Source organism: Rhinatrema bivittatum, chromosome 10, assembly GCF_901001135.1.
Source record: "Rhinatrema bivittatum chromosome 10, aRhiBiv1.1, whole genome shotgun sequence".
NCBI classification, from domain to species: Eukaryota; Metazoa; Chordata; class Amphibia; order Gymnophiona; family Rhinatrematidae; genus Rhinatrema; species Rhinatrema bivittatum.
The window spans coordinates 18,996,973-19,014,922 of NC_042624.1; the positions used below are offsets into that span (position 1 = coordinate 18,996,973).

Genomic DNA, 17,950 nt, shown 5'->3' on the forward strand with positions numbered 1-17,950 from the left:
TCCCACTCCTTTGGGTCCTGTCATTCAGAGAACTGAGCTCGATATAACGCAGGATTGGAACAGACTGCGCCATCCAAACCTCCGAGCATTAGTCGTAATGGCCTGGATGTTGAGCACCTAGTCCTACAGCCCCTTGACTTATCTGATGACGTGTCTCGAGTGCTGGTAACTTCCAGGATGCCCTCCACCAGGAAGTCTTATCGACTGAAGTGGAGGAATTTTTCCATCTGGTGTGAGGGTCATGGCATAGATCCATTCACCTGCCCCTCTCTGAGATTGTTGGACTATTTGTGGCACCTCTCTGAGGCTAGGCTGCAAACCACCTCAGTCGGGGTTCATTTGAGCACCATCAGCGCTTAGCATCATGGTGTTGCTGGCAGGCCATCTCTGTGCAGCCCATAGTGGGATGCTTTATTTGGGGCTTGCTTCAACTGAAACCCCCCTCCTCCGGCCTCCTGTTGTATATCCTGGGACTTCAACATTGTACTGGTGTGACTAAATCAAGATCATTTCGAGCTTATGCGCCCCTGCGATCTGAAGTTCCTCACCTGGAAGGTTCTGTTCTTGGTGGCGATTACTTTGGCTCATAGGGTTAGTGAGCTTCAGGCCTTGGTTATGTACCCGCCCTACACAAAATTCTTCCATGATAGAGTGGTCCTGCGTATGCATCCCAAGTTCCTGACTACGATGGTGACTGATTTTCACTTTACTCAATCTATTGTTCTGCCACCTTTTTTTCCAAAGCCCCATTCACACCAGGGCGAACGGGATCTGCACATGTTGGCTTGCAAGAGAGCCTTAGCCTTCTATTTAGAATGCATAGCAGGCCATAGGCAATCCACTCAGTGCTTCATATCTTTCGACCAAGAAAAGGTTAGGAGTTGTGGTGGTCAAACAAACCCTGTCCAATTGGCTAGCAGATTCTATCTCCTTCTGCTATGCACAAGCGGGTCTTCAGCTGGCCGGCCAAGTCAAAACTCACTCTGTGAGGGCTATGGCGGCATCAGTAGCCCACTTATGGGCTGGTCCCTTCACTGATATCTGCAGGGCTGTGACATGGAGGTCTCTACATACATTCGCGGCCCATTACTGCTTGGACAAGGATGGTCGGCATGACAGTAGCTTCGGCCAATCCATCCTTCGCAAACTTTGCCAGGCTTAAACCCAACTCTCCCTACCTAAGGTCCATAGTTTTGGATCAGGCTGCCTCCCTATCTTCCCAACAGCACAGTTGTTGTTTTTGTGCCTGTTGGCACCCAGTTTGGTGCTGGTTGGTCATGCTTGTTGCCGGGAGCATCCTGTAGCTTGGCATTCATCCATCTGTGAGAACTATTATCCTGCTTGTCCTAGGAGAAAGCAGAGTTGCTTACCTGTAACATGTGTTTTCCTAGGACGGTGGGATTTTAGTCCTCAGGAAACCCACCCGCCTCCCCGCAGAGTTGGGTTCTCCTGCGTTTTATTTTATTTTTTCACTCGTGAATTCTGTTACGAGACAGAAGGGGGACCCCGCGTAGATGTGCAGATAGTGGCATGCTGGGCATGCTCAGTGTGCCGATCAAAGTTCTAGAAACTTTGACAAAAATTTTCCGTGCTGGGCTCCATCTGAAGATGTCACCCATCTGTGAGGGCTAACATCTTGCTGTCCTAGGAGAACACCTGTTACAGGTAAGCAACTTTTCTTTCCATTTCATGTTTAATCTATGATATAGTACAATTCAGTGCTCATGAATGCCATAATCTTAAAAAAAAAAAAAAAAGTCACTAAATCATATAATAAACATTGTCTTTCCTAGCGTGCAGCAGATGTACTCAGAACCAATGGGTATAGTGTACTCGTGCTAGCAGTTGGAGACGGATCAGATTTCAATCTGACGTCAGCCCCTAGTACATATACCCCTGCAGGAAGTGCAGATCCTCAGTATTTTCTGTCTCCATAGCAGTAAGGAGCTATCTGCACGCTCTCCGAGCGTTGGAACCAAATTTAAAGAAGAAAATTCTATTGAAGACGAGCCCCGCTCTCCTGTGGTGATACCCTCGGGTCCCTCCCCCAGTCGAGATTCCCGAGGTGATTTCCGTGATCCCTCGGTGAGCCTTGGTCCGGCGGCCAAATCGCGGCGGGACCTAGCCCCCGAAGGATTGGGCGCGGCATAGAGGCAGCCTCGGTCCGGCGGCCGAATCGCGGCGAGGACTTACAGCCCCCGAGCGAGAGGAGTTCGGGCGCGGCTGAGAGGCAGCGGGTGCACCCTCAAAAGCGGCGGTGAAGGTAGTTGCCCTCTCTCCCCGCAGCCGGAGACCGCCCGGGTCGAGACTGGGAAGCGCCGAAGATAAGGTAAGGTAGAAATCTTTACTTGTGCAGGTCTCCGAGGATTGAGGACGAGCGCAGGCCATCGGCCGAAGCCAGCGCCACTGGGTTGATTCGCCCTAGCAGGGCCAGACCCCAGCATTTCCAAGGGCCTTCCCACGTGGAGACCCTCCGAGGTAGTCGCCATCTTGCCCGCATGGTCGCCGTCGCCATCTTGGCCTTATTCTCGCCGTTCACATCGCCGCCCGGCCGAGCGCACAAAATTTACCTGTGCGCACAAACCTACTTCTGCGCGTAAGTTATACGCACAAGAACCCTTGGACGCATAAGCGGCGCGTGCAAGTCCCGGTCGCACGGACTATGCGTACTCGACTACCCGCGCGCACATCCCGGGTTAAGCGCTCAGATACGCGCACAAACCCCGGCTAAGCGCACAGATACACGCGCACGCGGCCAGGCGCTCCGGAGCGAAACATGTACGCGCAGGCAACCTCGACACCTCCAATAACGGAAGTAAAATCCCTAGGCCTCTGCTCAGCATGCCACCTCAGGGCCGCCCAGAGCCAGGAAGCTGATGCCTTATGCGCCCAATGCGAGGAGGCCCTGGGAGCTCCACCACAGGCTCAGTCTCGCCCAGGGCCGGGGACTAGCTCTTCAGGGGGCTCCCTGGAGCTAGCAACCCCCAGCAGGACTCCCTCTCAGCCGGAGGCTCCCAGGGAAGCAGCGCCACTCAATGTGGACCCCTCATCTATTTCTTGGGTGGAACTCTTCAAGGGGATTCACGCCTTTGTCCGAATGCAAACAGATTCCCGGGCGGACCAACAACATACGTCGCAGGAGGACCCCTATGCTCCAGGCCCCTCAAGACCTAGGCATAGGCTTTTACCACCAAGTAGTCCCACCTTCGGGGGTACGGACATCTCAGAAGAAGAAGTCGAACCCCTAGAAGAAGGAGAACTCCCCCCGGGGACAGAACCCCACCGAACCATGAGACGGTTCTTCACAAGGGAGGAGCTCCCAGATCTGGTCTCTCAATGCCTGGCGGAACTGGCGATTCCGGATTCAGAAACCCAGGGGGATCCCGAGGAGAACCCATTTCTAGAAGGCCTTCGACAGACCTCCCGTCATTTCCCGCTCTTGCGAGCCGCTCAACAGCTAATTGACCTGGAATGGAACACCCCAGAGTCTGCTTTTAAAGGGGGGCGGGCCTTGGCCAGCTTGTACCCCCTGGATCCAGCAACCAAAGACATGCTCGCTTGCCCTAGAGTGGATGCCATGGTCTGCGCAGTCTCCAAGCGCACCACCATTCCGGTAGCACTCAAGGACACGCATGACCGGCGGCTAGAAGCCATGCTTAAACAGTCATTTGACGTGGCCAATATGTCTCTTCAGATTGCGGCCTGCTGCACCGTGGTGACACGTGCCTGCTTATCCCAGGCCAGGAACGGCACCCCGGGAGATATCCTGGACCCAGCGCTATCCTTTCTAACGGACGCAGCCTCAGACCTCGTACGCACAGCGGCCAGAGGAGTATCATCGGCGGTGGCAGCCAGGAGACAGCTCTGGCTCAGAAGCTGGTCGGCCGACCCATCTTCCAAAATACGCCTCACAAGAATGCCCTTCAAAGGAACACTTCTGTTCGGCAGCGATTTAGAAAAGATGGCGGGCAAATGGGGCGAATCCCCAGTACCGCGCCTTCCGGAAGACAAGTCGAGGAGAGCCCAGCGACAGCCTTCCAGGGCCTCCAGGGGCAGAAGCTCGCAGCGCTTCAACCCATACAGGAGCAGCTACCAGGCGCCCCGCCCTCCGGGCAGGAACCAATCCTTTCGGAACAAGCACAACAAGAGGGGAAACAGCTCGGGCTCAGGGCCCGGCCGCGCTCCGCAATGAGAATCATTCGACCCATTCAAGGGAAGCCATAGGGGGCAGACTGGCCCTATTCTACCAAAGATGGGTCGAGATAACTTCGGACAAGTGGGTCCTAGCCATCATCCGGGAGGGGTACTACCTGGACTTCATACGCACCCCCCCCCGGACAAGTTTGTAGAGTCTCCCTGCCACGACCCCACCAAAAAGGCGGCAGTGGAAGTTACACTGGCCAGGCTTCTGAGCCTCGAGGCCATAACTCCGGTACCTCCTCAGCAGATAAATTCTGGTCATTATTCCATATATTTTCTCGTTCCCAAGAAAGAGGGAACATTCCGACCAATCCTGGACCTCAAATCCGTAAACCGATACCTGAAGGTCCCCCGCTTCCGCATGGAAACCCTGAGATCCGTAATAAAGGCAATACAGCCGGGAGAGTTCCTCACCTCCCTGGACCTGTCAGAGGCGTACCTGCACATCCCAGTTCATCAGGAACACCAGCGTTACCTACGTTTCAAGATCCTGGGCCATCACTACCAGTTCCGGGCCCTACCCTTCGGGCTAGCCACAGCACCACGGACGTTCACCAAGGTGATAGTGGTAGTGGCGGCAATACTGCGGAAGGAAGGAGTCCTCGTACATCCTTACTTGGACGACTGGCTGATCAGGGCAAAGTCACCAGAGGAAAGCATCCAATCAACCAACAGAGTCAAGTCTCTATTGGAGAGTCTCGGATGGGTGGTCAACACGAACAAGAGTTCCCTGCAGCCCTCACAATCGTTGGAGTACCTGGGGGTCCACTTCGACACCAAGGAAGACAAAGTCAGCCTGACTCCCACAAGGAGATCAAAACTGTGGAACCGGTTGCAATCCTTGATGAGCGACCCTCGCCCCTCGGCATGGGATTACCTGCAGGCCCTAGGGCTGATGGCATCCACACTGGAAGTGGTCCCCTTGGCGAGGGCCCACATGAGGCCTCTACAACACTCACTGCTGTCCCGTTGGAACCCACGGTCGCACAACTACACCGTACGCTTAGCCCTCCCGGGCACAGTTCGGACAAAACTACACTGGTGGCTGCAGCCCAGCCACATGAACAGAGGCTCAAGACTATCATCCCCAAGCTGGACTCTGCTAACTACAGATGCCAGCCTACGGGGATGGGGAGCACACTGCAAGGAATTAACCGCCCAAGGGCAGTGGAACACAGAAGAGGCAGGATGGAACATCAATTGCCTAGAAGCGCGGGCAGTCAGACTCGCCTTTCTGCGGTTCGCCCAAAGACTCCGAGGCAAAGCGGTCTGGGTGATGTCCGACAACGCCACAACGGTTGCCTACATCAACAGACAAGGGGGAACCAGAAGCCAACAGGTGTCACTGGAGATAAACCCACTGATGGCATGGGCGGAAGCAAATCTACAGGAGATCTCCGCCGCTCACATCGCCGGGAAGGACAACATCATGGCGGACTTCCTCAGCAGAGAAAGTCTAGACCCAGGAGAATGGAAGCTGTCTCCCGCAGCCTTCCGGATGATAGTAAACCGGTGAGGAACACCGGAAATGGACCTTCTGGCGAACAGAACCAACGCTCAAGTACCCAGATATTTCAGCCGCAAGCGGGATCTACAATCATAGAAACATAGAAATGACGGCAGAAGAAGACCAAATGGCCCATCTAGTCTGCCCAGCAAGCTACGCACTTTATCCATTTTTTCCCCTTTTTTTTCTCTCCCACCTGTTACTATTGGCTTCCAGTACCCTCCAGCCCTAATTCCCCTCCACCCCACCACCAATTTAGAGAGCAGCGCCGTATCTGCATCCAAGTGAACGTCCAGCTCAATTTGGGCATCGATCCAAGGGATCGATGCCCTGGTGCAGGCCTGGCCACAGGGGACCCTTCTATATGCCTTCCCGCCGTGGCCCCTCTTGGGCGCAGTCATTTACAAGATACAGCTACACAAGGGACTAGTTCTTCTGGTGGCCCCGGATTGGCCAAGAAGACCGTGGTACGCAGACATGAGAAGACTGCTGGCAGGGAATCCTCTACCCCTGCCCCCTCTCAGGGACCTGCTACAACAGGGTCCGATCTTCCACGAGGACCCAGCGCAATTCTCTCTTACGGTCTGGCCATTGAGAGGGCTCGCCTGAAGAAGAGCGGATACTCGGGGGCAGTAATAGACACCCTCCTCCGAGCACACAAGTTCTCCACATCGTTAACATACATAAGGATCTGGAGAATATTTGAAGCCTGGTGCGAAGATCATGACATCAAGACATGTTCACTTAAAGTTCCTGTGATGCTGGAGTTCCTACAGAGCGGACTCCAAAAAGGACTGTCCCTCAACTCCATCAAGGTACAGGTGGCAGCACTGGTATGCTTCGGCACCAGGGGCGAGAGCGATAGCCTAGCCTCTCACCCGGATGTGTCACGTTTCCTGAAAGGGGTCAAACACATTCGGCCATCTCTGAAGTGGCCGGTACCTCCAGAATATTTTAAAATATTGTGGAAGTCCTAGAGCTGTGGTTCCCCGCCCTGTCTTGGGAACCCCCCAGCTAGTTGGGTTTTCAGGATATCCACAATGAATATGCATGAGAGAAAATTTGCATGCACTGCCTCCATAACATGCACATTTTCTCTCATGCATATTCATTGTGGATTTCCTGAAAACCCGACTGGCTTGGGGGGTCCCCAGGACAGGGTTGGGAACCACTGTCCTAGAGCTATGGCTAAGTTAGCTGGATAACTGAATGTTGGCTAACTTAGCCACAGCACTTTGTCCAGGAATGCCTACAAAACATCTCTGATAAGTTACTAGTCGGCTAAATCGGGAGCTGTCAGCATAGTGGGCTTTTCAGATCCCAGCATTCTCCGCCTAAGGGCCAAATTTAGCCAGATAAATGTGTCAAATATAGATCCCATATTTGTTCATCTACTCAGTTATAGAGAACCAGAAAGGAAGACAACTCAGTGGCAAATCGATTTGCATCCACCATTATTTATTATGTTACCATGACTTTCTGTCTGTCTCTTTTCTAGAAGCCCACCAGCTGACCAGTATAGAAAGAGCCACCACAGAGGAGACAGACATTGATGCAGTGGAAAGTCCCCTGCCAGGCAGCGAGAACATGGAGTTCAGCCGTGGAGTCACTGATCTGGACACAGTTAGGACAAAGGACTACAAGGTATTCCATAAACATCTCACATGCCAACTATATTTTCATAGTAACACATTTATTTTATTTTATTTATAACATTTATAATCCGCCTCTACACAACATGAGGCAGCTTACAAGCTAGCATTCATTGTTTAAAACAAAAATAAAATATAGTAGATGACAGAAGAAAAAGACCACCAGGCCCATCCAGACTGCCCAGTTACTCTCATCCACACTAAAAGAATGTATCCTGGCTGCCATCCATAGGTTTTCCACCAGCAAATTACAGCATTTCATGCAAATGAAAACATATATCTGTATCTCAGCGTGATTGTGGCTACTACAAAACAGGTCACAGTATAGCCAAGTGAGCACAGTACAGGTCAGAAATCCACAGCATGAAATCATATTCACAGCAGCACAGCACTTTCCCTGCCTGGACAATGCACTTAATTTAGGTGTAAACTGGCATTGGTGTACTATAACACTCAGCACTTCATTCTAACTGCCAACATTGTCCCTGACTGGCATATGCTGTGCTGAGACCTATCCTGTGCTACAAAATTGTATATGGAAAAGTGGAAAAAAATCTTTCATTTAATCCCTAGAATTTTATAGGCCTTTATGAGTGAGTGCAGCTGACCCAGTTATTGGGTCTTTTGCTGTGGTTTTGTACTTCGTGCTTGGGAAAGATTCAGGCTGTCAGACCCTAGGTTCTGAAGAGCAGTATCAGGCACTGCTCTTACAGTGGCACAGGAAGGCCCATTTATCTGGTAAATTGGCTTTCTGAAAATTGTTTAACACTTATCAAGATAAAAGTATATCATCAGCATAAATATATACTCTGAGCCCCAGGTTTCCAATAAGGTCGCTGAGGCTGAAGCTTTACCTTAAAATAGGTGACAGGTGCGAACCCTGTAGGTCTTGTTCCCCCTCCCCATTTCTTCGGGGAGGGGGGGAGAATATGTCAAGCTGTCTTGCCAGTATCATTTTTCTCTGACTTATGAACTTGCCTTGGTTCATCCTTGACACTGGCTTAGGAGCTTGTCATATTGTCTTTGCTTTGCTCCTGTTGACACAGGAACATGTAAACAGGCACATCTGATAGTGTCCTTCAGTGTAATAGGACAAAAGTTCTTCCTTTTCCACTGAGTCAGTGTAGTTTTAAAGTTCACCTGGGTAAAAGTCTCTCTTGCTTGCTGTGACGGTGTCTGAGCCTGAACATTTCTTGGCTATTATGATTCATAATTGTTGAATCAGTGGCAAAACATGGGATATCTTCCTACATTTTGAACCTTTAAAACAAAATCTGTGCTTTTATCATGGACCCCTCTCATTGTCTGTACCTGACTTCTACAAGGGACGGTAGAAAATGGGGCATGCTAGAGACAGGATATTTTATGAAGAGAGGTGGATAAAAGTAAAGAAAAAGACTTTAAGATGGGGATTAAAACCAGAATGAAACCCTCCCCATCACTGAGCAGTGGACTAGGTGAATCCAGTATTGCTCCCTACAGGAGAACACTCAGAATAAGAAAGGTCAGTCCCTCGATTCAACTGATAGAATTTTCCCATTGCATTCACAATCTTTTACATGTTGTTTACTCTTATTCTGTCTCTTAGTATTGTTTTACATCTTTATTTTCAGAGTCTGCTTCATCAAGAGAACATCCTGATAGCTTCTCCCAAGATGCTTCTGCCTACTTCTAGCCAGCTGCCCCTGGGGATTCCTCTGACTTTACATCACCAAGTCCAGCTCCTCCAGCAGCAGCTGCAGCAGCAACAGCAGCAGACACAAGTGTCCGCCGCACAGGTCAGCAGCAGCACCGCCTTAACATTCAAATATGGCAGTGATTCATATAATCTGAGGCATTGCATGGCACCAACCACAGTGCTTGGCTATCTGCTTTTGTTTCCAAATGGCACATAGATAAGTTGCTAACTCCTGAATACCAGTGATGCATTCTTCTAGCTTTCCATATAAGAGCAGTGCATTGTAGTGAGACAAATAAGCAAATAAGATTATTGAAATCAAATTCTAGGTATTTGTTTTGGACATGACGGTGAGTTCATGTTGATATTCAGCAAAATATTTTGAACAAAAACATAGCCAGTGACATAGTGGTATCTTGTGGTTGTAGGTGCAAATACATTTTTCCAGAGAGAAAGATCTAGAGGAAGTAAAGGAAAACATCAGCAGAGAGGTGTATGAATTTTGCTCTTGGCGCCACTGAGTAGTGTGAGCAGAGAATAGAGGTTGGGTAGCAATGCTCTGTAAGCCACATCACTGCAGTCCTATGTAGTTGCTGAATGAATGTTGGGGGTGGAGAAAGCTCAGGCATTGTATCACCATTGACTACTTGCTGAATGAATAGGTAGTGGGGGCGTGCCATTGATTCACTGGAGCAGGAGCTAGGCAGTCCAGCACTAAGTTACAATATTAAATAACTTCAAATGGGTGTGAAGAAGGAGAAAAGAGACACACAGCAAAATTCTCCTTTTTTTTTTTTTTTTTTTGCAAAATCATTTTTATTGCAAAGACAAGCAATGCCACAAGTACTACAATATTGTCAAAAAATCGATAACAAGAGAACAAACAGTACAGTAGTTATGCTGGTCTTTTAAGTAACAGTACCCATCCCAATAAGCAACCATAACCCCCACCACTCCCCATTTGCATTCAACTGCACAACCCAAGCACACCTCTCACAACCCATTCAGACAATCATCTCCCTTCCAAACACATTCGCACCCCCCCCCCCCCAAGTCATTTTAGCTAAGATAACCCTCAGGCATTAACAACTCGTAAGAGAAAAAAACAGGAAAGATCTGCAATTTATTCCACTCAGGGATTACTGGCCCCGGGAGAATTGGTGTACCAAATATCAGTATATCCTGCTGTAATCAATTGAGTCTGTAAATCCAAAGAGAGATGAGAGTAATAGCGAGCCCAACAATCTGCATATCGTTTATCCATGGGCTTAGGAGACTTAGGAAAATTCATTCATTCCAGCAAAATCATGTCCATCATGCGATGGTGCCAGGCCACAAGTGAGGGTGTACTCGCAGGCTCAATCCACTCAGCAAGTATTGTTCGGCACGCTAATAGAAAAGCAGTCCTGCCAAAACGATCCTGTGCCCCCGTACATTTCACAAAGAGCGCCTGCGGTCCTGCCAATAGGAGCACAGCAGACAATCGTAAAGGTATCTGAATACAAGCGGGTAATAAACATTCCTCTGCCAGGGTCCACATAGAGTAGTGCCCTCTGGAACTTGTTACGCCTACACACTGAGTCTGGCCTCTAAGATGTTGTCCTTGAATAAGGCTGAGGATCGTTTCTGGCAATCTGAGTGCTACCTGCCAGCCAGGGAATAGAAGCCAAGGAATCAAACTGTGATACCCTGCATGACAGCATACATCACTGCCAGAGTCACTGGCTTCTCCCAGAGTCTTTTGATAAGGAATCTAAAAGGTTTAAGACACTTTGCTGTGGTGTTTGAAAGCATGATTGTGATTAAGGAAGATAAATCTTAACTGAATTTACCAGAAACCTTGAAATGTTTATATGTGATACAGCAGAAATTAGGTTCAGTCTGATAGGTGAATAGAGAGATGCCAGGCAATCTTTAGGAGAGAATTGTACAAGACAAACACTATCACTGAGGTTATTGGGATAGCCAGAAAGCAGGGATCCTGACAGATACTGGCATAACAATTACTTGGGTACTGAAAGAATAGGAATCCTGAGTGGCAATGACACTACGGGTGAGATAGACATACCTAGAGACGTACCTAGAGACATTTGTACAACAGTGTACATAGAAGGACTAGACACATATATAGAAAAAGGCCATAACCTGCATAAAAGGACCATCTAGTTATATAACCAAAATAAACTGAAAACAATATTGTGCAATGAAAATCATTACTGAGAGAGTCCTACCAACAAGAACACATGGCCAGTTGAAAAGGAGAACAATAAAATAATCTCCTAGGGGAAAAAACATAGGTATCACTGGTAGATGAGTACCTCCAAGGACTGAAGATGCTAAAATTAGAGAAATCTCCAAAACATCAGGCTGAAGCTCACTGCATTAACAGAAGATGACCTTAAATTCAAATGCTTAAATAACAAATTGAAAATAACAGCAGAAACAGAAAAGTTGGTAAGATAAGAGGAAAACAGAGACATCAAAATAAAGCATTTAGGGTTAGATTAGCCCTACTCATGCCAAATCAGGGAGATACTTGTGTCTCTCGGGTCGGCCCGTGTATTTTAACAAGCGTCCATGGACACGCGTCTCTCCCGAAATGCGCACAAAAGAAAAGTCCAAAAAAGGGGCTGGGCATGGACATTCAGGAATTTAAATGGAAACCGACATATAAGTATTTACGCTCACATGCACGTGCTAGGGTCCCATACCGCATTATTTTAATTCTGCTATAGATGGCTGTAAGTTTTGTAAAACAAAAAACTAGGCTAGTCAGTGGGGGTGTTAAGGGTTGGGGCAGGTAGGGTATAAGAGAGGTTAGCTAGGGAGGTTAGGAAGTCCTATCCTATAAATGGGCAAAATGGGAATGAACTGGTTTAACTAGTAATTCCAACGGCACACATGCATATTAAAATCCCCCCAACTTATGCAGTAGAAGCGGCACACGTGTATCCATATAAAATGGCGTGCACGGTTACGCATGTCCAGCCGATTTTATAAGATGCACGCATATACGCGAGCATGTTATAAAATGGCCACATCTATGAGCACAAGGCTGTAGATTGTCAAGGCCTTGCAGGTTGCCTCTTATTACCACAAGTGACCCCCTTTGAGTCTGCAGGAAAAATTGTGTAAACTATTCTTAAGAACAAAATCACAGAACATATAAAAAGACATGGTTTAATAGGAAACAGCCAGCATGGATTTACACAAGAGAAATCTTGCTTCACCAATCTGCTACATTTTTTTTGATGTGGTTAATAAACAATGGTGATCTAGTGCAGTGTTTCCCAACCCTCTCCTGGAGGCACACCTAGCAGGTCAGGTTTTCAGGATTACCGCAATAAATATGCATGAGATTGATTTGCATACCCTGGGTCTCCAATGTATGCAAATCTCTCTCATGCATATTCATTATGGATATTCTGAAAACCTGACTGGTTAGGTGTGCCTCCAGGAGAGGGTTGGGAAACACTGATCTAGTGGATGTGGTGTATTTGGATTTTCAAATGACATTTGACAAAGTGGCATATAAGAGACACCCAAGAAAATTAAAAAATCACTGGAGAGGAGGAAAAGGCCTGTTGTGGATTGCAAACTGGAAACATAGAGTAGGACTAAATGGTCAGGTTTTTCAGTGGAGAATGATAAACAGTGAAGTGCCTCAGGGATCTCTACTGGGACTGCTGCTTTTTAATATATTTTTAAATGATCTGGAAAAGGGAACGAATGAAGTGATCATATTATTCCAAGTTGTTAAATCACAAGTGATTTGTGAAAAATTGCAGGAGGAGCTTGTGAGACTGGAAGACAGTTGAATTTTAATGTGGAAAATTACAAAGTGATGCACATGGGGAAAAGTAACCTACACAATGTAGGTTCCATGTTAGAAGTTACCGCCCAGGAAAAGGACCTGAGCGTTATAGTGGACAATACGTTAAAATCCTTGGTTCAGTGTGCGGTGGCAGTCAAACAGAATGTTAGGAGTTAAGAAAGGAATGGGCAATAAAACAATGAATGTCATAATGTCCCTATATCGCTCCATGGTAAGATCGCACAGAATACTGTGTGTAGTTCTGGCCACCACATTTTGAAACAGATGTAGTTGCTTTGGAAAGGCTACTGGGAAGAGCCACCAAAATGATAAAGGGGATGGTTCCTCTATAACAAAAGCCAAAGGTTGGATCTTTTCAGCTTGGAGAAGTCTTCTGAGGGGGGAATATGATAGAGGTTTATAAAATCATGAGTGAAATAAAATGGGTAAATGTAAATTGGTTATTTACTCTTTCAAAAAATACAAAGACTAGGGCACTCTCTATGAAGTTAGTAAGTAGCACATTTAAAAAAAAAATCAGACAAAATTATTTTTCACTCAGTGCACAATTAAGCTCTGGCATTCATTTCTAGAGGATGTGATTAAGGCAGTTAGCTTAGCTGGATTTAAAAAAGGTTTGGACAAATTCCTGGAGGAGAAAGCAATAAATTATTAACCAAATAGACTTACAAAATAGCCACTAGTTATCACTATGCAATAGCAGCATGGGATCTTGCCAAGTACTAGTGACCTGAATTGGCCACTATTGGAAACAGGATACTGGACTTCATGGACCTTCAGTCTAACCTAGCATGGCAAGTTCTTATGTCTGGAGAAATGTATATGAATTCCCATAGAACACAGCAGAGAAGTAGAATGGCTATCCAACATAGGAAAAGCAAACATTTAAATCATGGAAAGGCCTGGAAACCAGATTAAGAAGAGCCATGGCTCTGATGAAGGCCCAATTGGAAACTTAGAATATTAACATGACCTCACAAAGACCTGGCAAACAGCAAAAATCAGACTGTAAGAACTAACACCATAATGGCTAATAGCAGGAAGAACACATCTTCAGTGTTTGTTGCAATAAATACAGATAGAATATACAATTATATATTCTCTAATAGCAACATGGCAATAAATCAGAAGCAGGGTCATATTCAGAAAGCCTGGTAGTGAACGAGTTATCCAGCTAACTTGTCTCAGATAACTTGTCCCGTATATTCAGCAGGATACTAAATATACTATCCTAAAGTTATTCTAGAGAACAAGTCAGTCCCCTTGTTGCTAAAGCCTGATAGCAGCCCAGCTGAAAATCTGGGATAATTGTTGTTTGTAAGGTTTGGGGTGGACCCTTGGACACTGTGGCTGCTGACCATGCCCACGGGGGGGAAGTCCCTTGAGGGGCCACAGGTCAGGCTCAGCTTTAGGACACACAACACAGATAGATCTTTTATTAACAGTATTGAGGAGCCACCAAAGGTGGCAGTAGTGAGCAGAGATGAAGCCCGGCTGCGCTTGTAGTTCCTCAGGGCTCTGGAACAGCAATCCCACAATGGCTGTGCTGTAGTGAAGAGAAACTGAGATAGTGATTATAATGAAGTATATGCAGGGTTCTAGAATAGAGCCTCGTTGGTTGAGTACTCACACAGCGGTTTCTCTCGGTAGGAATCGCAGGAGCTGGAGTAGAGGCAGGCCCTCGAGGAGCGAGTACCTGGTTCCAGGGAACAGCTCTGAGAGAAGTAGATAGTAACTCACTGATGGTGTAGGCAGCGGTATCTTCCAGGCAGAAGTGAAGTCCAGGCAGCAAGTCCGGGAGCATGGGCCCTCGAGGAGTGAGTACCAGTTCCAGACAGCAACCTGAAAAAAGAGAGAGGCCCCCGAGGAGAGGGTACCCCAAATAGAGTAAGTCCAGTAATGGAGAGGCAAAGTAGCTAGATACAGAGAGCGAATCCCATCCGTAAGGAGTTCACCAGTATGAATACCTGTTGCTAACTCGATTAGCTAGCAGTAGTGTAGGCTTTTTGTATCCGGGATGTGTGACATCATCACAGGGGGATTCCCCTGAAGTTCGCATCAAAGAATGTATTTGAAGCAGGGCTGGGCGGCACGCACGCCCTAAGGCAGCTGGACAGCATGGCGAGAGGCAGCACCCAAGCCGGACCGGGGATGCTGGAGAGGACGGCAGGCAGATGCCGCGGCAGCCAAACATGTCAACCGTGGGAGGCGTTGCCAGAGAGGTAAGGAGGGCGAAGTGGAGATGTCGGGCAGCGACAGTCATAACAGTACCCCCTTCAAAGGGCGGTCTCCTCTGCGTGTACCAGGTTTAGGTTTTGAAGGATGCGTGAGATGAAATTGACGGAGCATCTATTTATCAAGGATGTTAGCCTGAGACTCCCAAGAGTTTTCTTCGGGGCCGAAACTCTCCAAGAAAGGAGGTATTCAAGTGTTTTGCCTTGTCTTCGGACATCAAGAATCTCTTCAACCTTGAATTCTAGGTCATCTTCTGCGTTGATGACAGGTGGTTCATGAGTCTTGGAAGAGAATTCACTGAGTATGAGAGGTTTCATGTTGGAATCGTGGACCCTTGGGTCGGTCGGAACCAGAGGAGAAGTTGCTGTAGGTGGTGGCAGCAGTGGCCCCGACCGGGAGGCAGCAAAGACGGGCTCGGAACTGGCCGAAGGATGAACTCTGGAAGCCCTATGCGACCAAGGGCTTTGGCGAGGAGAGTGGAGACGACGGAGCTGGTCCAATGGTGGGAAGATCTTCGCCCTGGAAGCCGATCCTCCCCTGAGAGGAGCTCGTAGGAGTTCGGCCGCTGGGACTTAGGAGATTCACCCTGGAAGCCGGAGTCCCCCCAGGAGGAGCCCGTAGGGACCCGGCCGCTGGGACTTAGGAGGGCCCGCGAGGGCCGAGGCTGTTGAAGTCCTAGTGCCGAAGAGTTGTCGCTCGCCAGTCCAGAGTCAGGAACCAAAGGATCACCGAAAGCCAGTCCGAGGTCAAGAGCCGAAGAGTCAACGTAAGCCGGTCCGGGGTCAGAAGCCAGAGAGACAACGTAAGCCGGTCCGGGGTCAGAAGCCAGAGAGTCGTCGTAAGCCAGTCCAGAGTCGAGAGCCAGGGAACGTCGTAAGCCAGTCCGGGATCAGGAAGCACGAAGAACAAGAGGACAAGAGAACGCAGCAACTGGAAGCAGGGAACACCTGGGAACCTCGTTGCAAGGCGACGTTCAGGTCCAGCTGCAGGGCATAAGTACCCTGGAGGCGTCTGATGTCATCAGGGGGCGTCCCCAAGGTTTCCCGCGCTGGCCCCTTTAAATTATAGAGAGAGACGCGCGCGTGCGTCTAGGGGGCGGGGCTTAGCGCCGCGAGGCGCCGGCTGCTCCGGCGAGGCAGGGAAGCGGCAGTAGAAGCGGCTGTAGGCCCGGGCGAGCTGGGGAGACGCCGGGCCTGCGGTCGCCGGCGTCCCTGGGGCCCTGGGGAGCGCGGGACCTGCGCCAACCCGCGAGCCGGTGAGTGGCGATTCCGGGGGCGACCCGGAATCGCAACATTTCAAGAGTGAAACGTGAAAAGCGTTGTGGATGTTTAGTCCAGGTGGAAACTTCAGACTGTAGGTGATGTTGCCAAGTCGTCGGAGGATTGGAAATGGTCCAATGTAGCGAGGAGTGAACCCAAGTGGAGGGTAACTTCAGTCTGAGATGTTTGGTAGATAACCAGACTTTGTCACCAGGTTTGAAGACAGATGCTTGAGAATGGTGAGCGTCATAGAACTTCTTAGTGCGGTCACTCGCTTTAACTAGCATGTCTTGTCTGAGTCCACAGGTTACGGATTTCATCAGCAGTAGACTGAGCTGCTGGGGACGTCACTGAGAGCTTCAGTGGACGTGGCAGTGTTGGAAAGCGTCCATATACCACTTCAAAAGGTGTTGATCCAGTTGATGTTGCATAAGCAGGATTGTAATAAAAATAAGCCACTGAAAACTCACATGTTTGAGATGGCCTTCTTTGTAGTATGAGAATATGAAACATCTATCTGCTGATCATGTATTTTATGTTTATTTTAAATCTATATTTGAATATTCGACTTGTTAAATTTTTATTTTGTTTGTACAACCTTGTATTTTATTATTTCTTGTGAATGCACAATTTGAAAGCTGCTCAGGACATAGGATGATGCAGCATACAAATTTAATAAATAAATTAGATAAGTAAATAAATATATAGTATAAAGAGAGCCATTGTTCCGGGCAAAATGCTGCTTTACTGGCAAAAATAGGCTATTTGATTATTGTCTGCCTTCCCATAAGCAAAAATGCATGTGTATATCAGCACCATGCATTTTTTTACCCACATATTTTTGTAGGTTTTCCCAGGTCAGGATTAGGTTGTAGGAGAAACTATGTGCATTATTTTGCCTTAAAAAGAACTAGCACAGCATTGTATTAAAAATATTTAAAAAGGTCTCCAGGGGCGATCCGGGAAACTATAGACTTCAGTGCCAGGAAAAATAGTGGAAACTATTCTAAAGATCAAAAGAATATAGAAAGACATGGTTTAATGGAACACGGTCAACATGGATTTACCTAAGGAAAGTTTTACCTAACAAATCTGCTTCATTTTTTTGAAGGGGGTTAATAAACATGTGGATAAACATGTGGATAAGGTGAACCGGTAGATGTAGTATATTTTGATTTTCAGAAGGCGTTTGACAAAGTCCTTCATGAGAGGCTTCTAAGAAAACTAAAAAGTAATGGGATAGGAGGCGATGTCCTTTTGTGGATTACAAACTGGTTAAAACACAGGAAACACAGAGTAGGATTAAATGGTCAGTTTTCTCAGTGGAAAAGGGTAAACAGAGGAGTGCCTCAGGGATCTGTACTTGGACCGGTGCTTTTTAATATATTTATAAATGATCTGGAAAGGAATACGACAAGTGAGGTTATCAAACTTGCGAATGATACAAAATTATTCAGAGTAGTTAAATCACAAACGGATTGTGATACATTACAGGAGGACCTTGCAAGACTGGAAGATTGGGCATCCAAATGGCAGATGAAATTTAATGTGGACAAGTGCAAGGTGTTGCATATAGGGAAAAAT

General features: G+C 47.8%; 1 protein-coding gene across 3 annotated transcripts in view; it reads left to right on the forward strand.

Annotated features, from left to right (window-relative positions):
- Positions 1 to 17,950, forward strand: part of LOC115099984 (carboxyl-terminal PDZ ligand of neuronal nitric oxide synthase protein-like) — a 560,668-nt gene that overhangs the window by 277,117 nt on the left and 265,601 nt on the right. For all 3 annotated transcript variants that reach the window (XM_029618101.1, XM_029618104.1, XM_029618102.1), the window contains 2 exons: positions 7,206 to 7,351; positions 8,973 to 9,137. In XM_029618101.1, the coding sequence (XP_029473961.1) occupies positions 7,206 to 7,351; positions 8,973 to 9,137 (311 nt within the window). The remainder of the gene's footprint in view (positions 1 to 7,205; positions 7,352 to 8,972; positions 9,138 to 17,950) is intronic.